The sequence below is a fragment of the Oryctolagus cuniculus genome, chromosome 14, assembly GCF_964237555.1.
Source record: "Oryctolagus cuniculus chromosome 14, mOryCun1.1, whole genome shotgun sequence".
Classification (NCBI taxonomy): Eukaryota; Metazoa; Chordata; class Mammalia; order Lagomorpha; family Leporidae; genus Oryctolagus; species Oryctolagus cuniculus.
The window spans coordinates 13395877-13413567 of NC_091445.1; the positions used below are offsets into that span (position 1 = coordinate 13395877).

At 40.7% G+C, this 17691-nt stretch overlaps 1 protein-coding gene across 1 annotated transcript in view; it reads left to right on the top strand.

Moving 5' to 3' along the window:
• Positions 1 to 17691, top strand: part of ADGRV1 (adhesion G protein-coupled receptor V1) — a 597653-nt gene that overhangs the window by 121076 nt on the left and 458886 nt on the right. The window contains exons 28-34 of the mRNA XM_070056453.1: positions 2254 to 2863; positions 3968 to 4183; positions 6380 to 6595; positions 7151 to 7395; positions 8906 to 9087; positions 9803 to 10614; positions 12300 to 12509. Of these exons, the coding sequence (XP_069912554.1) occupies positions 2254 to 2863; positions 3968 to 4183; positions 6380 to 6595; positions 7151 to 7395; positions 8906 to 9087; positions 9803 to 10614; positions 12300 to 12509 (2491 nt within the window). The remainder of the gene's footprint in view (positions 1 to 2253; positions 2864 to 3967; positions 4184 to 6379; positions 6596 to 7150; positions 7396 to 8905; positions 9088 to 9802; positions 10615 to 12299; positions 12510 to 17691) is intronic.

Sequence of the window (17691 nt, forward strand, 5' to 3'; positions counted from 1 at the left end):
GTCGGGCAGAAGCAGGCTTTTCATATTTTATACAAATAATGAAGAAATATCTCAAACGGAGCCTTCTGTCCTGTTATGACAGCTCATCATGAATCTGTTGTGGAAGAAATTGAGCAACTGTAGACAGAATAGCTCATTACTCAAAAATTTAAGAGGGAGGATTAAGTTTTACACAATTACTATGTCTAACTTTACTTTGAGGTACATAAATATTTCACACACAAAGTTTTCTTAGTTGGGACTTGCTATAATAGAGCTTAAAATTTTAAATTTTATTTTTCGCTTACTTGAAGAGAGGGAGAGAGACCAGGAGACTGACAGATGGTTCATCCTCTGATTCACCACTCACAAATGCCTGCAACAGCCAGCAATGGGCAATGCCAAAGCCAGGAGCTGTTGCTTTCTAGGGTATGAACTAGCAGGACACTGGAGGCTAAGCCAGGATGTGAATCAGGCACTACACCACATGCCTGCCTCTTAAGTTATTTTTAAGCTTTTTATTCTTTTTACTCTGTTGCTGAAAGTTTTTCTCTTTTTTTGGAATGTATTTTATGGCTTGGGTCAAACATTTTTGGGGGGACTTTTTTTTTTTTTAACCTGAAACCTTTTATTTAAGGTATACGAACTTCATGCATTTCATATTTACGAAGTTAGGAACATAGTGATTCTTCTCACCCTACCCTCCCACACACCTGCACTTCTCCCCGTCTTCTTCCTCCCTCTCTTCCCATTCTTATTTTATACTAAGATCTATTTTCAGTTAACTTTATACATGTAAGATTAACTCTGCACTAAGTACAGAGTTCAACAAATAGTATGGAAAAAAACAAAACTGTTCAACAGTTGAGACATGGACTGTTTAAAATCATCCCATCTCAAAGTGTCAATCTCACCTCTAGAGATTATCTTTTAGGTACCCTATTTGTTACCACAGATTGTGGGGAGCAACTGGGAGCAACTCGGACTAGACTAAGTTACTGGAATTAAGACTTATTCTATGCATCTGCTCTCCCACAATATGGCGCTGGGAGAGGAGAAAACAGCTTCTACACAGCTGCCTTCAGTTCAGCCAATAAACTGTAGGACTTGCTCCTGATTGGAGGAGAGCAGCGTACTCGGCGTGTGGGCAGCCGAGTTAGGACTGGTGGAGGAGGACTATAAAGGAGGAGAGAGACGACATGCACCAGGAACATCTAAGGGGAACATCTAAGGGGAACACCTGTGCAGCCCCCGAGAGAGCCGGCCGGCGGTGTGCCGCTCCCCTGCAGAAGTGGGGAAAGTGGCCAGGGGGAACCGCCCTTCCACGGAGGTGGAAGGGACAGTAGCCAACCCGGGAAGAACCAGCAGCAAACCCGGGGAGGGCCCAGCAGACGAAAGAACAGCGCAGGGTTTAGTGTCGTTCCTCCACAAAGACGGGGAGTGACACAGATCATGGAGAACGTATGGTGTTTGTCTTTTTGGGACTTACTTCACTTATTGTTTTCCAGTTGTATCCATTTTGTTGAAAATGACAGGGTTTCATTTTTTTGTCACTATGTAGTATCTCATGGTGTATATATACCATAAATTTTTTATAATGTTGACAGACTTCTGGGTTGACTCCATATCTTGGCTACTGTGAATTGAGCTGCAATAAAAATGGGGGTACAGATAACTCTTTCATATGCTGATTTCATTTCCTTTGGGCAAATTCCCAGGAGTGGGATGGCTGGGTCATATGATAGGTCTATATTGAGATTTCTGAGGTATCTCCATACTGTCTTCCATAATGGCTGTACCAAAGGGGATTCTTTTGTATTATATTGAAAATGAAATATGATTTGCTTTAAAAATGAGTTTAACAGCTAACTTTTCAGGAACATGTCACTCATCTATTCCTTACAATGAAATATATACCGCTTTTGCAGTGAATGTAAAATTTTCATGAGTATGGTTAAAAATGACAAATTATTGATCACTACTGATTTATTCATTACTGATATGTATTATAGCTTCACAAAAGCTACAGCAATTATTTAGTTAGAAGCTAAAAACTTTTCCATCAGTTCGCAGTTTCATGCAATAATCACTTTTTAAATATTCTCTATTTCTAACATTTTCTAAGGGTCTTCCAAGGAGGCTACTGTATTGGCCCCTGCTTCTTGTTGAAAACAAAATTTAAATTTATTGTGTTGCTGTTAGTGTGTAGTTGTAAACTACTTAAGTCAATGGTTTAACCTCAGCTGACATATTTTCTTATGAAATATTTTACAGGTTGTGAGAACCCACGGAGCTCTGTCTCGAGTGACTCTGCTTTGGAACATAGGTTCTGACCCTGATGGTGATCTGGCTTTCACCTCTGGCAATGTCACATTTGACGTTGGGCAGACAAGTGCAAACATCACAGTGCAAGTGTTGCCGGATGAGGAGCCGGAACTGGACAAGACATTCTCTGTGTCTATCCTCGGTGTCTCCAGCGGTGCTTTGGGTGCCCACACGAATGCCACACTAACAGTGTGGGCTAGTGATGATCCTTACGGGGTATTTATATTTTCTGAGGCAGATAGACCTATGAGAGTTGAGGAAGCAACCCGGAACATCACCCTGTCTATAATACGGTTGAAAGGGCTCATGGGTAAAGTCATTGTCTCCTATGCAACACTGGATGATATGGAAAAACCACCTTATCTCCCACCTAATTTAGCCAGAGCAACTCAAGGAAGAGACTACCTGTCGGCTTCTGGATTTGCTCTTTTTGGGGCCAATCAGAGTGAGGCAACAATAAGTATCTCAATTTTGGATGATGATGAACCAGAAAGATCGGAGTCTATGTTTATCAAACTACTCAATTCTACTTTAATAGAGAAAGAACAGGCTCGTCCAAGTAAGTATTTGTTTTTGTTAATATTAGAGACAAAAATATTAAAATAATATATTTAGAATTAAGGTATAATAGAAGATACTGTAAGAATAATAAGCATTAAGTTTGAAAACATCTTCTAAGAGTTGATAAAGGCAATTGGAAGCAGAGTCAGAGAGTGAAAGAGAAATCTTCCATCTGCTGGTTCACTCCCCTAATGGCTGCAATGACTAGGGAAGGGCCAGGCCAAAGCCAGGAGCTTCATCTGGGTCTCTCACATGGGTACAGGGGCCCGAGTCAATGGGCCAATTTCTGCTGCCTTCCCAGCTGAATTAGCAGGGAGGTGGAGTAGAAGTGGAGCATCTGGGACTCAAACAGCTGCCCATGTGGGAAGCAGGCGGTGGCTTAACCCACTAAGCCACAACACCTGCCAGCTCCCTTGGGCAGTTTTCATTGGCACACAAATCTGATTTATGAGAGTGCCACCCCATAACCTCAGCACCTCCCAAGGCCCCACATGCTAACACCATCACCTTGAGAGCTAGGATTTCAATATTTGCACTTGATGGGAACACAGATATTGAGACCACAGCAGGCAGGTGCTCCGTGACTCTTTCAACTAAGATCGGATGGGGAAAGAACAAATTTTTCAGGCCAGGGGTGGGGCGGGGTGGGGGCCAGTTTTGTTATAATTGGAGTATAATGACGTGCAGTATGCCAACTGTGTAACTGAAACATTTTTTAATGGAATGGTGGTGAACTAGCTAGAAGGTCATAATTCTGTCAATTTCATCATTATCTATTATGTAAATTGACTAATTCAAATATTTTCCCTTTTGATAAATTTCCAATATTAAAGTATTCCTCTAAGGAACTGTTCTTTTGCTAGGGATTCTAAGATAAAAAAAATAGTCTTGGAATGTGAACATTAAGAGGGGAGGCTTCCATTTGATTCTTCTTGTATCCCCAATGTCTAGATGAATGCTAGACATTAATGAATATTTTAAGATTTCAATGGTAAGGGAAAAAAACTTGAAAGAAGGACCGCATTTGGCTGATGGCATCTTGCTGAGACTTATTGGTGACTTTTGGCAGGGTCTTTGAATCTGATGTTATCTTTTCTTTCAGTTCCAAATTCTCCACGCCTTGGGCCTAAGGTGGAAGCCCTTGCCCACATAATGATCATTGCCAATGATGATGCATTTGGAACCCTTCAACTCTCAGCACCAGTTGTTCGCGTGGCAGAAAACCACGTGGGACCCATTATCAATGTGACTAGGACAGGAGGAGCATTTGCAGATGTGTCTGTGAAGTTCAAGGCAGTGCCACTCAGTGCCACGGCTGGTGAGAAAGCAATCCAATCAGTGGTGACAGGTCTGAGTGGGACAGGGACATGTATCCTTGATTAACAAAGCCACCCAGAGAGATAATTAGAAAGGTCAATTCAATGTAACAACACCTTGCATCTGTTTAAAGACATACATCAAAGGCTTTGATAGATTTATGATAGTAAATTTATGAAACTTGTGAAAATGATTTGCAAAATGAAATAGGAATTAAAAAGCGGTGATAACCAAAATGGGCACAAACTGATGAAAAGTGAACCTAGGAATACAGGGCTTTCTCTGCACACCATTTCATGCCTTGAAGGGATTCCTGTGTAAATGTCTTCTGCAGGATGCAGGAGCCATCTGATTCCAGGGCTTGGCCACAGCCTTGTCTCTGGACACCTTTATCTTTATGAAGAATAGGGAAGAGGCAGTGGTCAGCATGAACCATTTTATGTATATGCAAGATGATTTCATTGGCAAGAGCAATAAGAGGTGGCTGGCATCTTTTGGTAGTGGATTTCTAGCAGTTGGAGAGGAGTTTGTCTAAGAACAGTTCAGTTAGGATCTTTCTGCAGTATATTCAGTGGTCACAAGACTGAATGAATTGGATGTCAGCTCTGACTTCTAAAGGTGAATCATCTTGATGTGATTTTTTTTTCCTCCACAAGACAATAAACAAGACTCAGCTAGTACCAGATGATGTGTGTGTGTTTGTACAGAGGGTACCTCAATATGGAGAGGTGGTGGGGATTAATCAGTATTCTAAGAAGTTAGCTATCAGCTTGCTGCTATCCCAACCCGTTGTTTGACCAGAAACAGAGTTGCTGCCAATCTGAGAACAGCCTAGTAGCAGCTCGAGATCCAGCTTTGTAGGGCAGCTCTTCATTCTAGTGTATCATTTATGGCTGCTATTGTGCATCAAGTGACATCTATGCAGCAGTGTCATTTATCTTACCAATGATGTTAGAATTAGTTCCTTATGTGCACATTTTTGGTGGGCATAAGGCTGTTTTGTGGGCAATGGATTTCTGCTTCTCTATTTCTGAAAATATTTCATAAAGATTGTAGAAAAATGTAATTAAAAGACAAGTTTAGAGTGGTAAAAAAAAATTGAAATCCAAATCTAGTTTATTTTGTAATGTTTTCCTTGAATGTTTTGAGGATTCCATTTTTCTGTACATTCATATTTTTATGTATATGTCAGTTGTTTTCAAATACCTGAGAGAAGCTACTTAGGGAAATAGGAACTGGCTTACACTTGTGGAGATTCACAGTTTCAGACTGGAGAATGGCTCTGGTCTGTTGTCTGACGAAGCTGATGGGTGGTAGGATGTCGAGGGAGGATCGCATGGTGAACCAGGAAGCAGAGCGTGCATGCAGGCCCAACTCGACCTTTATAACCAACCCTTACCCGAAATACTTTCCTTCAGTGACCTCAAGACGTCCCTGGACCAATCTCCTAGAAGTCATAATTAGAACCAGTCTCTACCCTTAATTTGTCTCATAAAAGATGTATTTATTTGGAAGGCAGAGTTCCTTCTGCGGCGCAGTCATCCCTTATGGGCATCAGTTTGTGTCCCTGCTGCTCCTCTTCTGATTCAGCTCTCTGCTTGTGGCCTTGAGAAAGCAGTGGAGGATGGACCAATCGCTTGGGCCCCTGCACCTGCCCGGGAGATCTGGAAGAAGCTCCTGGCTTGAGATAGGTTCAGCTCTGGTGGTTGCGGCCTTTTGGGGAGAGAACCAGTGGAAGGAAGACCTTTCTCTGTGTCTCCCTCTCACTTTCTGTAACTCTGCCTCTCAAGTAAACCTTTAAAAAAGCACTTCAATATGGGTTTCCAGCATTGGAAGCAGCAGCTTAACTGCTGGGCTACAATGCTGGCTGCCTCTTAAAGCATTAACCATTGATATTAGTCCATTATTAACCATTCTAAGACGTTATGGACCAAGACCTCTATAACCTGGGCCTTGGTGGACATCTGAACTATTATCCAAACTATAATGATAACCAAATTACATAGACATCTTTTTGAAAGTGAAGGGATGAACTTGATCACTTTTTCATAAAAAATCTCCCATTTTGAGTCACTACCCTCAAAGTTTTTCCAAATATATTCATAAAGTTTGATACCTAATAGTTACTTCCCTAGGATACAGGGTGTTTGTTATCATATTTTGAAATAATTCTTGGCATTTCTTTTTGTCTTTGTAGGAGAAGATTATAGTATAGCTTCATCAGATGTGGTGTTGCTGGAAGGGGAAACCAGTAAAGCCGTGCCAGTGTATATCATTAATGACATCTACCCTGAGCTGGAAGAATCTTTTCTCGTGCAACTGCTGAATCAAACCACAGGAGGAGCCAAATTAGGGGCTTCAACAGAGGCATTCATTATTATTGAGGCCTCTGATGACCCCTACGGGTTATTTGGTAATCAGATTAGTTTGTGTCTCTTTCACCTTCAAGAGTAGATCCTATGGAAGTCATGGACTATTGAATTTCCAGTCGGGTCTAGCTTCTAGATGGAGTTTCTTCTTGGAAGTCTTAGATAATTGTTCAAAAATCAATTTACACAAAAATCTTGGCTTCCTTTATACATAGAATTGGGTAACATGGAGTCCTTTTTCCTATATAACATCAGTTACGGGTACAAAATTGCAACTACCCCATGTACCGGGCATGGCTTGTGCTGTTGGCCACAGGGGTCCCTGCATCTCCTCCACTCACATCTGACACATACCTGACCCCTTTGAGCTTCTGAGTCTATGGTTCTTTTGCTTCTATCACAGGGGAAAATAACGTGTAAATTTGACGGGGCTGTCCAGTTGGCATCACAGTGTGTTACTCTGTCTTGGGGGGTGGGGTTCAGCTTCAGAGATTGCTTAGGGGGAAGAAAAATCCTCTCTAGGGTGGTGCCCAGGTAGCTCTGTCTTGACTTAGTTTCAGCTTGCATTTGAAATCCACTCAGCTCTGTCTTTTCTCCAGGTTTTCAGATTACTAAACTTATTGTAGAGGAACCTGAGTTTAACTCAGTGATGGTAAACCTGCCGATAATTCGAAATTCTGGGACACTCGGCAATGTTACTGTCCAGTGGGTTGCCACCATTAATGGACAGCTTGCTACTGGTGACCTGCGAGTTGTCTCAGGTAATGTGACCTTTGCCCCTGGGGAAACCATTCAAACCTTGTTGTTAGAGGTCCTGGCTGACGACGTTCCGGAGATCGAAGAGGTGAGAGGAATGGCTAGTTTAGAATGACACTGTAGATCATGCCTTGTCTTAATAGTGAATAGAACACATGGCTATTGCTGTGTCACTTAGAATGTCAAATAATATTTTCTGCCAGAATGTGCAAAGTATGGTATTTTGAAAGTGATCCTTATGACAAGAAGCAGGAATAGTCTAGATCATGCACACATGCCAGTTAGTATAATGTTCTATTTTGTACAATTACATTGTAATTTTTGATTTTTTTAGTTAAATGATTAAATATACATATCCTGATTTTTACTGTTTTTGTTCCTTACAAACTCCTATTTTGTATTCATATTCCCTTCTGGCTTAAGTATGCATCATTGAAACTTGAGATTTTGATTTTCCATTCATTCATTCATTGTTCTTCAAGCATGATTGAGAACTAAACGCATAGGAAATACCAAGGCTAGATAAATCTTCCTAGCATTGATTTTTTTTTTTCATAGTGGGGAAAAATGATGGCAATTAGAAATATAGTCTTAGTAGGAAAGCTAATACATTGCTAACATATATTGGCTGAAGATAATTTTATATTATGAAATTCAAGTATTAAAGCCCAGATTCCATAAAATTTTTACAAGCATTTATTCTTCAATCATATCACATTTTTTTTAAAGATTTATTTTATTTTATTTGAAAGACAGAATTACAGACAGGTAGAGACAGAGAGGTCTTCCATCTGCTGGTTCACTCCCCAGATGGCCACAATGGCCAGAGCTACACCGATCTGAACCCAGGAGCCAGGAGCTTCTTCTGGGTCTCCCATGGGGGTACAGGGGCCCAAGGATTTGGGCCATTTTCTCCTGATTTCCCAGGCCATAGCAGAGAGCTAGATCAGAAGAGGAGCAGTCAGGACTAGAACCGGCACCCATATGGGATGCCGGCGCTTCAGGCCAGGGCTTTAACCCCCTGAGCCCCCAGTCATATCACATTTTTATAGAAGTCCACAAAAATGTTTTTTTACATACTAATTGTCACTTCCAAAGTATTAGATACTCATTAATACACGTAGTTGTAGTTTTTTTCCTTCTCTAAATTTATCTGGTGTATGATTTTGGTTTTAAATTTTGTCATAGAATTTCCATTTTAGATAATCTCTTATGCTTTATTTCTTACATTATCTATTAAAAAGTATGTGAACTATTTACCTTAAATAACAGGTTTAAGATATAAAAATCATTGTTGAAATCAAAACATAAATATGGGTATTAAAACTGATTCACATGATTATATAAATATTAAGGAATTTAAGTGGTCTATATTTCTTATTTACAATCATGTTCTTGCATTGAAAGTTGTTGATAGATTATTCTGTTACCTGCTGGGTCTGCATATGTAATTGGGCCACTTTCTTTGAGGCCATTTATATTGGATTTTGTTTTGTTCTTGAACTTGTATGGATGTGTTTGATTTGTTTTCCCTGCATCATTCTTATTCTAATTTCAGAACTGGGATGCTGTTAAGGAAGTTTTCACTGTATTTTTAGGTTATCCAAGTACAACTAACTGATGCCTCTGGTGGAGGTTCTGTTGGGTTAGATCGAGTGGCAAATATTATTATTCCTGCCAATGATCAGCCTTATGGTACAGTAGCCTTTGTTCAGTCCATTTATCGTGTTCAAGAGCCTCTGGAAAGAAGTTCCTGTGCTAACATAACTGTCAGGAGAAGGTACATGAGATGGCTTGCGACTGGGGAGCAGAGGGAATTGTGGGTGGTGGGGAAGGGCCCCTGACACAGTTAAATAATTTAGGTCTAGTATAACTTACTTGATAGGTTACTATCATGTGTTAATGGCATTGTGCCTATTAATCTGAAAATGCCACATTTATTGTATCTATGTCACTGGACTTTCTCACCCCAGACGTAAGTGATTTAATCTGTTATTAAATTTAAATAAAACCAATCTCTAGGTTAAAGAACAGTTGGGTGCTGTCTGAAGGGGTTGGTTGTCAGGTCCTGTTTTTCCTGCAGTTGGTTGTCCACTGAGCTCCTTCAGAATGTAAGAGTATGAGGTTGCAGGGCTTTGTGATAAGCAGCCACGTTTCCTAAACGGACTCGTGCTGATAGCATTATCACTTTCTTGCAGTAACATCTAGTAATGAAAATTAACTGGCAGTTCTGAAACGCGTACCATTTGCATATCTTGCATGATATTTTCATAGCTTGATCAAAAAGAAGCCTTGATGAAAAACGAGCAAGGCTTCCCTTCACAGGGGGAAACAAAATGGCGAAAGAGAAATCTAAAAACATCGGTACATTTGAACTAGTACTTGAGTCATTCTTTAGAAGTGTAAACCTCAATAGGCATTCTTCTGCTGTAAATGAAATCCACACATTGCTCTGGGTGCTTAACCTGTCTTCTAATTGTCACTCCACATTTTAGCGGAGGGCGCTTTGGCCGGCTGTTGTTGTTCTACTGTACTTCTGACATTGATGTAGTGGCTCTTGCAGTCGAAGGAGGTCACGACTTACTCTCCTACTATGAACCGCCATTTCAAGGGGTGCCTGATCTGCACGGGAGAACTTGGGTGAATGTGTCTGTGGTGCGGGAACCCCGGGACACCTGCGCCACCCTGTGCCTCAAGGAGCAAGCTTGCTCAGCGTTTTCCTTCTCCAGTGCTGCTGAGGGTCCCCAGTGCTTCTGGACAACGTCATGGGTTAGCTCCGTTGTCAACAGCTCAGACTTCTGGACCTACAGGAAAAACATGACCCGGGTAGCATCTCTCTTTAGTGGCCAGGCCGTGGCTGGAGGCGATTATGAGCCTGTGACGAGGCAATGGGCCATCATGCTGGAAGGTGATGAGTTTGCAAATCTCACCGTTTGCATCCTTCCCGATGATTCTCCAGAGATGGATGAGAGCTTTCTGATTTCTCTCCTGGAAGTTCACCTCATGAACCTCACAGCCAGTTTGCAAAATCAGCCAACTGTTGGACAGCTGAATACATCCACAGTGGTCATAGCACTAAATGGTGATGCATTTGGGGTGTTTGCCATCTACAGCATTAGTCCCAATGCTTCAGAAGATGGCTTATTTGTGCAAGTCCAGGAGCAGTCCCAACTCCCAGTGGAGCTGGTGATCCACAGGACAGGAGGCAGCTTGGGTCAGGTGACCGTTGAGTGGCGTGTTGTAGGCGGGACGGCTACTGAAGGTGTAGACTTTGTAGGAGCTGGAGATATTCTGACTTTTGCAGAAGGTGAGCAGTGGTTCTAATTGGATTTTGGTTCTCGCAGGTAAAGGTTCATGGTGCTTTTATGATCGTGGATAATATTTCAAAGAATTTTTCATGTCTACATTCTTACTACTATGAAAATGTAGTATGGTTCTGGAAAAAATACAGGTGAACTAACTTGTTAATGATTGACCATTCATAAGTAGGGTGAGATGACCCAACACATGTATTTTTTTAGTTTATTACCAAGATATTTTCAGGTAATATGTTAAGAAACAGACTTAATAGATGATATTTATCTTCTTAATTATAGCTGCTTAACTTCTTAATGCATATACTTTTGTGGGCAAACCAGTTATGATACATATGATATTTTAACAAACTTTTATTAAAAATGATGCTTAGAGTAAATTTTTAACATAGTAGGAAGCATTTCTATGTTTTTTTTTCCTAGAAAATGATTTGGGAAATTGTGGAATCTGATATCCCTAATGGAAAGGGCGCAGGGTGGTAATTGGTAATACTTCTTCCTATTTCAAAGACCATTATGAAAATATAAGGAGGTGGGAGTCAAGATGAAAATTTAGATTTTCCAGTGGTCTTGATAAGTGCAAAGAACGTTATATTAAGGAATAGCATTATACAAGTGATTCATGAATTGTGATGTTATCACACAATGAACTATATACTTGCTGTCATTCTGGTTTCCTTGATAATGAGGTGACCTTGACACTGCTGTGCTGACAAAAATGCACAGCGTCAGGAGCGAGAACATGCATTTACCCTTGTGTCTCCTTCCTGCTTCTTAATTTCGTACCCTTTCACTCTTTCCAGACAGTGAAGAGGAATTAAGTAAGGTGCATCCTATGCCGAATAGCAGAAGCTGTGTAGGGATTAGGGACGTTCTGAGGTACCCTGTGGGGCTCCACTCCAAATTGCAGAGTAGACTGCTTGGCCCCTGGTCCTGTAACTCACCCCTTCCTTCACTGTACTCCATCCTGTGTAGTTACCCACAGACTCACCTCATTTGAAACTGGTTGTTTCCCTCAGAACTTGCCACCCCTTTTCTGCTCTGCCATTTCCTAAGTGTCCCTGGTCTTTAAAGATAATGAGTTGGATACTTGTTTAAAGTTATTCACAGTAATTCCAGAATGCTGAGGAGAGTCCACTCTACTGAAGAGCCATTACTGAACAGAAGATATTTCACAACTCTTTCCTGGTCATTGTGGCTTGAAGACCAGGAAGTGAAGCCATGATTCTTTGAAATCCTTCTACCCTTTAACATTTCGGACCTTCAGATATGCTTTTCCATAATACGTCCACATTAATGAACTTCTACAGTGTTTTATATGTGAAAGTATATAGATTACTGTACAAAATTTATCATGGAGCTACTATTGCTCATGGTGCTGAACTATTATAATTCACTCACAGATTTTTTTATTTTCACTAAATAGTTAAATTGTTTAATTTTATTTAAGGTATACAAATTTAATGTATTTCCTAAATACTGATTCAGGAACATAGTGATACTGCCCAACTGTACCCTCCCACCTGCCAGTACTCCTACCCTTCTTTCTCCTCCTTCTCCTATTCCCATTCTTAGCAGTTTTTTTTTTTTTTTAATTAGAAGTAATTTTGGACCTTTCGGAATTGCCTACATGGGTAACTTTGTGACTCTACTTCTTACTCCGTTAATTTCTTTATAGGTGAAACCAAGAAGACGGTCACTGTGACCATTCTGGATGATTCTGAGCCGGAGGATGATGAAAGCATCGTGGTTGGTTTGGTGCACACCGAAGGCGGCAGTAGAATCTTGCCCAGCTCCGACACTGTTACAGTGCACATTCTGGCCAATGACAATGTGGCAGGAATTGTTAGCTTTCAGACAGCTTCCAGATCTGTCATAGGTCATGAAGGTGGGTTTGCTGTTCTATTCAGCATATTCATTCTATTTTCCATGGATGTCATTTTTTAAAGATTCTGTTCTCCCCACCCCCACCAATTTGGTTGACCTCTATGTGTTAATCTTTTCAGAGAATCTTTGGGAGAAGTCTATGTAGTAAACTGTTTGATTAGATTTAGGAGGTTGCCAACTCATACTGCACTCTGTCTTGCTGCTCTGTACTGGTGTCATTGCAAGGAAGTTGGTCAAAGCTGGCATTCCCAGCATTCTCCGCTTGATGACAGGAAGTAGATTGACCTCCTAGGTTTTTTTGTGAGGGGTAGGTAAGAGGTAAATGTCAAGTGCTTAGCTCAGTTCCTGGCAAGCGTAGTGTGTGCTCGATGGTAGCTGTTGATATTAAATAGTCTATAGTCAGTGACTACTTTAGTCTAGATTTCATATCATGTTTTTGTTTCAGAACCAAAGTGCCAAACTAGAAAATCTTAAATTGCATTAAAAATAATTTTCTTGAACCTAATTAATGTTTTATGTTCTAGGTAGAGTTTTGCATATTTAGCATAAGTTGAGTTTGTTTAAAATGTTATACCCATATTTTTTGTTTTGGAATAAGCTGGATGTGAGGTGAAAGGTTTTTTTTATAACCGGTGTTTTACTACATAGTTTGCATCTAGAATTTAAAAGATTGCATGAAAGGATGAGAAATGAAGAACATGTGTGTGTCTGGACCTCCTTTTTTTGTTTTATTTGACAGGTAGACTTATAGACCGTGAGAGAGAGAGAGAAAGGTCTTCGTTCTGTTGGTTTACTCCCCAAATGGCCGCTACAGTCGGCGCTGCACCGATCAGGAGCCAGGTGCTTCTTCCTGGTCTCCCATGCAGGTGCAGGAGCCCATGGACCTCCGTTTTATAGATGAGAAACCAGAGCTGAGACCCAGGGAGGAGGAGTGATGTGACAAGATCAGACAGTCAGTCAGTGGCATGCTGGAAACAGAACACATCAAAGTGTGCATTACCTTTCCCTCACTGCACGCCCAGCTTGCAGCTGTACTGACTTTACCTACACAAGCGTTGGAGCTGTGTTCCAACACTCTTCGCTTTTCTTAGTTGAGCACTGCATGCTGTCGTAGCAATAATGAGCAACAGTGACTACTCAGCTGCCACTCCTCCAATCCAAAGGCTGGTCATCAGCTATCAAAAGGTTATTGATAATCATACAGGTACAAAGGGACTGCTGGAGTAATTAATACTAACTGCAACAGCAGCGACATTTGTGGAGTGTTCCTGTGGGCCTGACACGCCTCATCCATATTTCACTTTAGCGGCATTCCTATGAAGTGGAAGTAATGGTACAGTGGGTTTTGACACAGGAACGTGAACTTTGAGGGAAACCATAAATACATGGTCTCAGAGCAGTGGAGGTTAAACCCAGTTGTGTGGCATTCACGGCCCAGGACACAGGGAGGGCACCTCCGTGCAGAGACTTTGCCATGCTTGAACTTTATCTGTTGTAGAACCTGACAGCACAGGAGCTCTGGGTAAACTGTTAAAGTAACTTCAGTTACAATAACAGTTGGTATAGCCAGGTCTCGTGCGAGGGAACCAAACTTTCAGATTAGAGATGAAATCTGGATTTTCAATGGTGCCAGTTGCAGTCAGCTTTGTGAATGACAAAAGAAGAAATGCCGTAATTATGGGTACAGCATGAAGCTCTCTAGGGCAGGGTGAGGCAAGCCAGCTGGGAAGAGAGACCAAGGAGATAGGATCTGCATCAGTTCCCAGGAGAACGTGTTTTTTATGGTTTCTTATAAAAAGGGGGCAGGGGTGGAAGAGAGCAGCTCCTCCCCACCCCGCCCCTCTTACTTTCTTTCCCCTAACTCTTTTTCTTGAGTATAAAGTAATTTTTTTTTTTCAAATACGTATTGGGCCTCAGGAATTCAGTATTTTGTGTATGTTGTCTTTATATTACTATGAAAACTGCATAGAAAATATGTCTCCGGATGAGTTTCCCAAAGTGAATGAATGAAAACTTCATGGTGATTCAGAGATATTTACTAAACTAATGGTGGAAAAAATCTTGTTGGGTGAGCTTTTAGCATGTTAATACTGCTTTTGGCCTAGTGTTTGGAGTGTTCATTTATGTGATTAGATTTAAAGTGTGGGCCATGCTGTACTTCTGGCTCAAGAACGCCTTTTTGATTCATGGGGAAGGATTGCCTTAGTGTTTAATAACGTATGGCGTTCTATGGAATCTTATTCCTGTGTTTTGATTTTAAAGCAATTGGAGAGTGGTAAATATTTATTTCAAATGGACAAATTTAGAAATTGAGAATGATGGATGTGCTCTCTGTAGGTCTGTGTTAGGGGTTTTACTCACCCTCAGCTGCATCACAATTAGGTTCATTGGAATTATGTTCTTTTTCCTTTTCCTGGAGATAGCATGAATACTTTTTCTTTGCAAAGATTTGAAAGATAAATGTGATTCTTTTCAAAACTATATATAGGCTATCCATATTAGAAACACTTAACTTTATTTTTAACTACTCATACTCATAGTATGGGCTTCACATTTTTCATGTTCCTATACATTTTTTTTTTTTTTTTTAATTTTAGACAGGCAGAGTGGACAGTGAGAGAGAGAGACAGAGAGAAAGGTCTTCCTTTGCCGTTGGTTCACCCTCCAATGGCCGCCGCGGCCGGCGCGCTGCGGCCGGCGCACCGCGCTGATCCGATGGCAGGAGCCAGGAGCCAGGTGCTTTTCCTGGTCTCCCATGGGGTGCAGGGCCCAAGCACCTGGGCCATCCTCCACTGCACTCCCTAGCCACAGCAGAGGGCTGGCCTGGAAGAGGGGCAACCGGGACAGAATCCGGCGCCCCGACCGGGACTAGAACCCGGTGTGCCGGCGCTGCTAGGCGGAGGATTAGCCTAGTGAGCCGCGGCGCCGGCCCCATGTTCCTATACATTTTTTAAACCATTTTCCTTCAGTCACAGGGTGTGGTCAATTTTGGTGGTATATTATGCCATGTGAACATGTACATTAAAATTTGTTTTTTATCTTTTCCATTATGTTTATCCACTTTGTTGGTTTTTGTCATTGTAAAAAGAATCAGTTTGAGGAATAAGTGGGTAAAACACTTAGGGTTATTTAAATACATTTTTTCAGTTGTGTTCTTTCTCTGTGCTAGGCAAGCCTAGACACGACTTGATAAGTCTTCTGCTTGAGGGTTAAAACGTGCCCCCTGCTTTTGATGGACTCTGGATTTTCTATCAAGATGATTTTTCCAGTAATCTAGTCAGACTCTTGGTTAGGTACAGGCCTTCTGCAGTCTGTTCTCCTTGGCAGAAACTGGAGGAGAGCTTAGCACCTAGTAAATGTTTGCTAGCTGGTAGCTAGAGCAAACCCTGGCTAGGACTCTCTGCCTCCGCTTGCCCTTAGACACAGGAGACTAAGCAGTCCTTTCTGAGTTTTTCTGGTGTCCTTCCATGGCTCTTCACACAGACAATAGCCTGCTCTACCGACTTGTTTTTGCCCAGGAGGCATCTAAGTAGATCTGCTTCCTGAGTCTGTTTTAAAGCAGTAGGTTCAATACTTCCATTTGGATTATTGCTTAGAGAATTCTCATGCTCTTCTTGTTGGCTGATTGGATGCATTTGCGATTACCTTACCAAGATGATGTGTTCAAGAAATACTTTGACCCATATTTATGTGTGTGTCTGTCATGCTTCAAATTGTTTTCTTGGAATAATTTCTTGCAAGTTACTTCCAAGGTTAACTTGTTAAATTTTCAGAGGTGAGGTTTATTAAGTAGTATTAGACTTCAGGTATTTTTTCCACATAGTAAGTCTGAAGGAAGATTTTGCTTTATTCCTGACTAGGATTTTTATTATTTTTACCTTAAAGTGGTATATTTCTAAGTCTTTATGTACAAGCTTGCAACCGAATTATGTTTATAGGATCTCCTTCAACAGGAATCTACCTACATTTTATCTTCTTGCCATTTGTGTGTTCTTTGTGAGTTTGATCAAGTGTTAAAAATGCAATGTTTTTTGAGCTGACAGATTTTGTGATTTCAAAAAGTTGAGAACTGGGATTCTCTGAACATGTTTGTGTCACTAGACAGCAGAGTAGCTGAAACAGCGTTATCACCCCAAGATGTCTCTGTGCTTTTCAATAATAAACTTTATTTCTCAATACATACTTGATCTGTAAAAAATTCTGTGTGCACAATAGGAAGAATATAGATTTTTACAGCAATGTTTATAGTTCATATGAATTATACAAGCATTAAAACTCAGTGATACACTGTCAATTATGGCTCTTTTAGTTACACCCAGTCTTGGGAAAATCAGATTCCTATCTACAAGTACCTATATGCTTATGAAGTGATAAGTATCCAGGGAGCAGGGTGAGCCTAGTGATTAAGCCACTTGAGAGTGCTTGGGTTCGATTCCTGGCTCTGGTTTCTGACTCCAGCTCCTGCCCCCCACCTCCCCCAGAGCAGCAGTGTCTGCTCAAGTAAGTGGACCCCTACGTTGCATCTTTTTGCTTCCTGCTTTGGTGTCTGCCCACCCCTGGTCATTGTAGACATTTAGGGAGTGAATCAGTGAATGGGCGCTCTATCTGTTGGTCTGTCTTTCCCTAGATCTAAAATAAAAAATGATTAAAAAATCCAACACATAGTCTGACTACATTTTTTTGTATTGAAATGCTTAAACATGTTTTTTGAGAGTCTGATGCTTTTGCCTTCTTATATTCTGTACACTCAGAACAATTTAGTATACTGAAGTTTTGTGTTTTTGAATTTAATAGACATTCAATTTGTTAGTAATTAAAATTAGTCTCTAAATTCATGACAGTTAAGAAACTTCTGGAAATATTTGCTTGTGTTTATCTTTAGAAATAATTAAAAAATCATTTAACAAACATTTGAAAAATGTTTATTTTGCTTTGAAGAATGTTGTAAGATTTTAATATACTCAGAAGACACTTGTGTAACTGAGTAAAATGATTTCTAATATTGATGAATTTCCATGATATGTCAACAAACATCATCTTTTATAGCTTTTCAAGTCCGATTTTCATGATGATTTTTAGTGACGGGGTTTGTTAGCATACTTTCACTTGAGCTCATCATCATATAAAACACGTGCTCCGAGCATATTTTCAGCCTACCACATGGCCATGAGAATGCGCTGTGG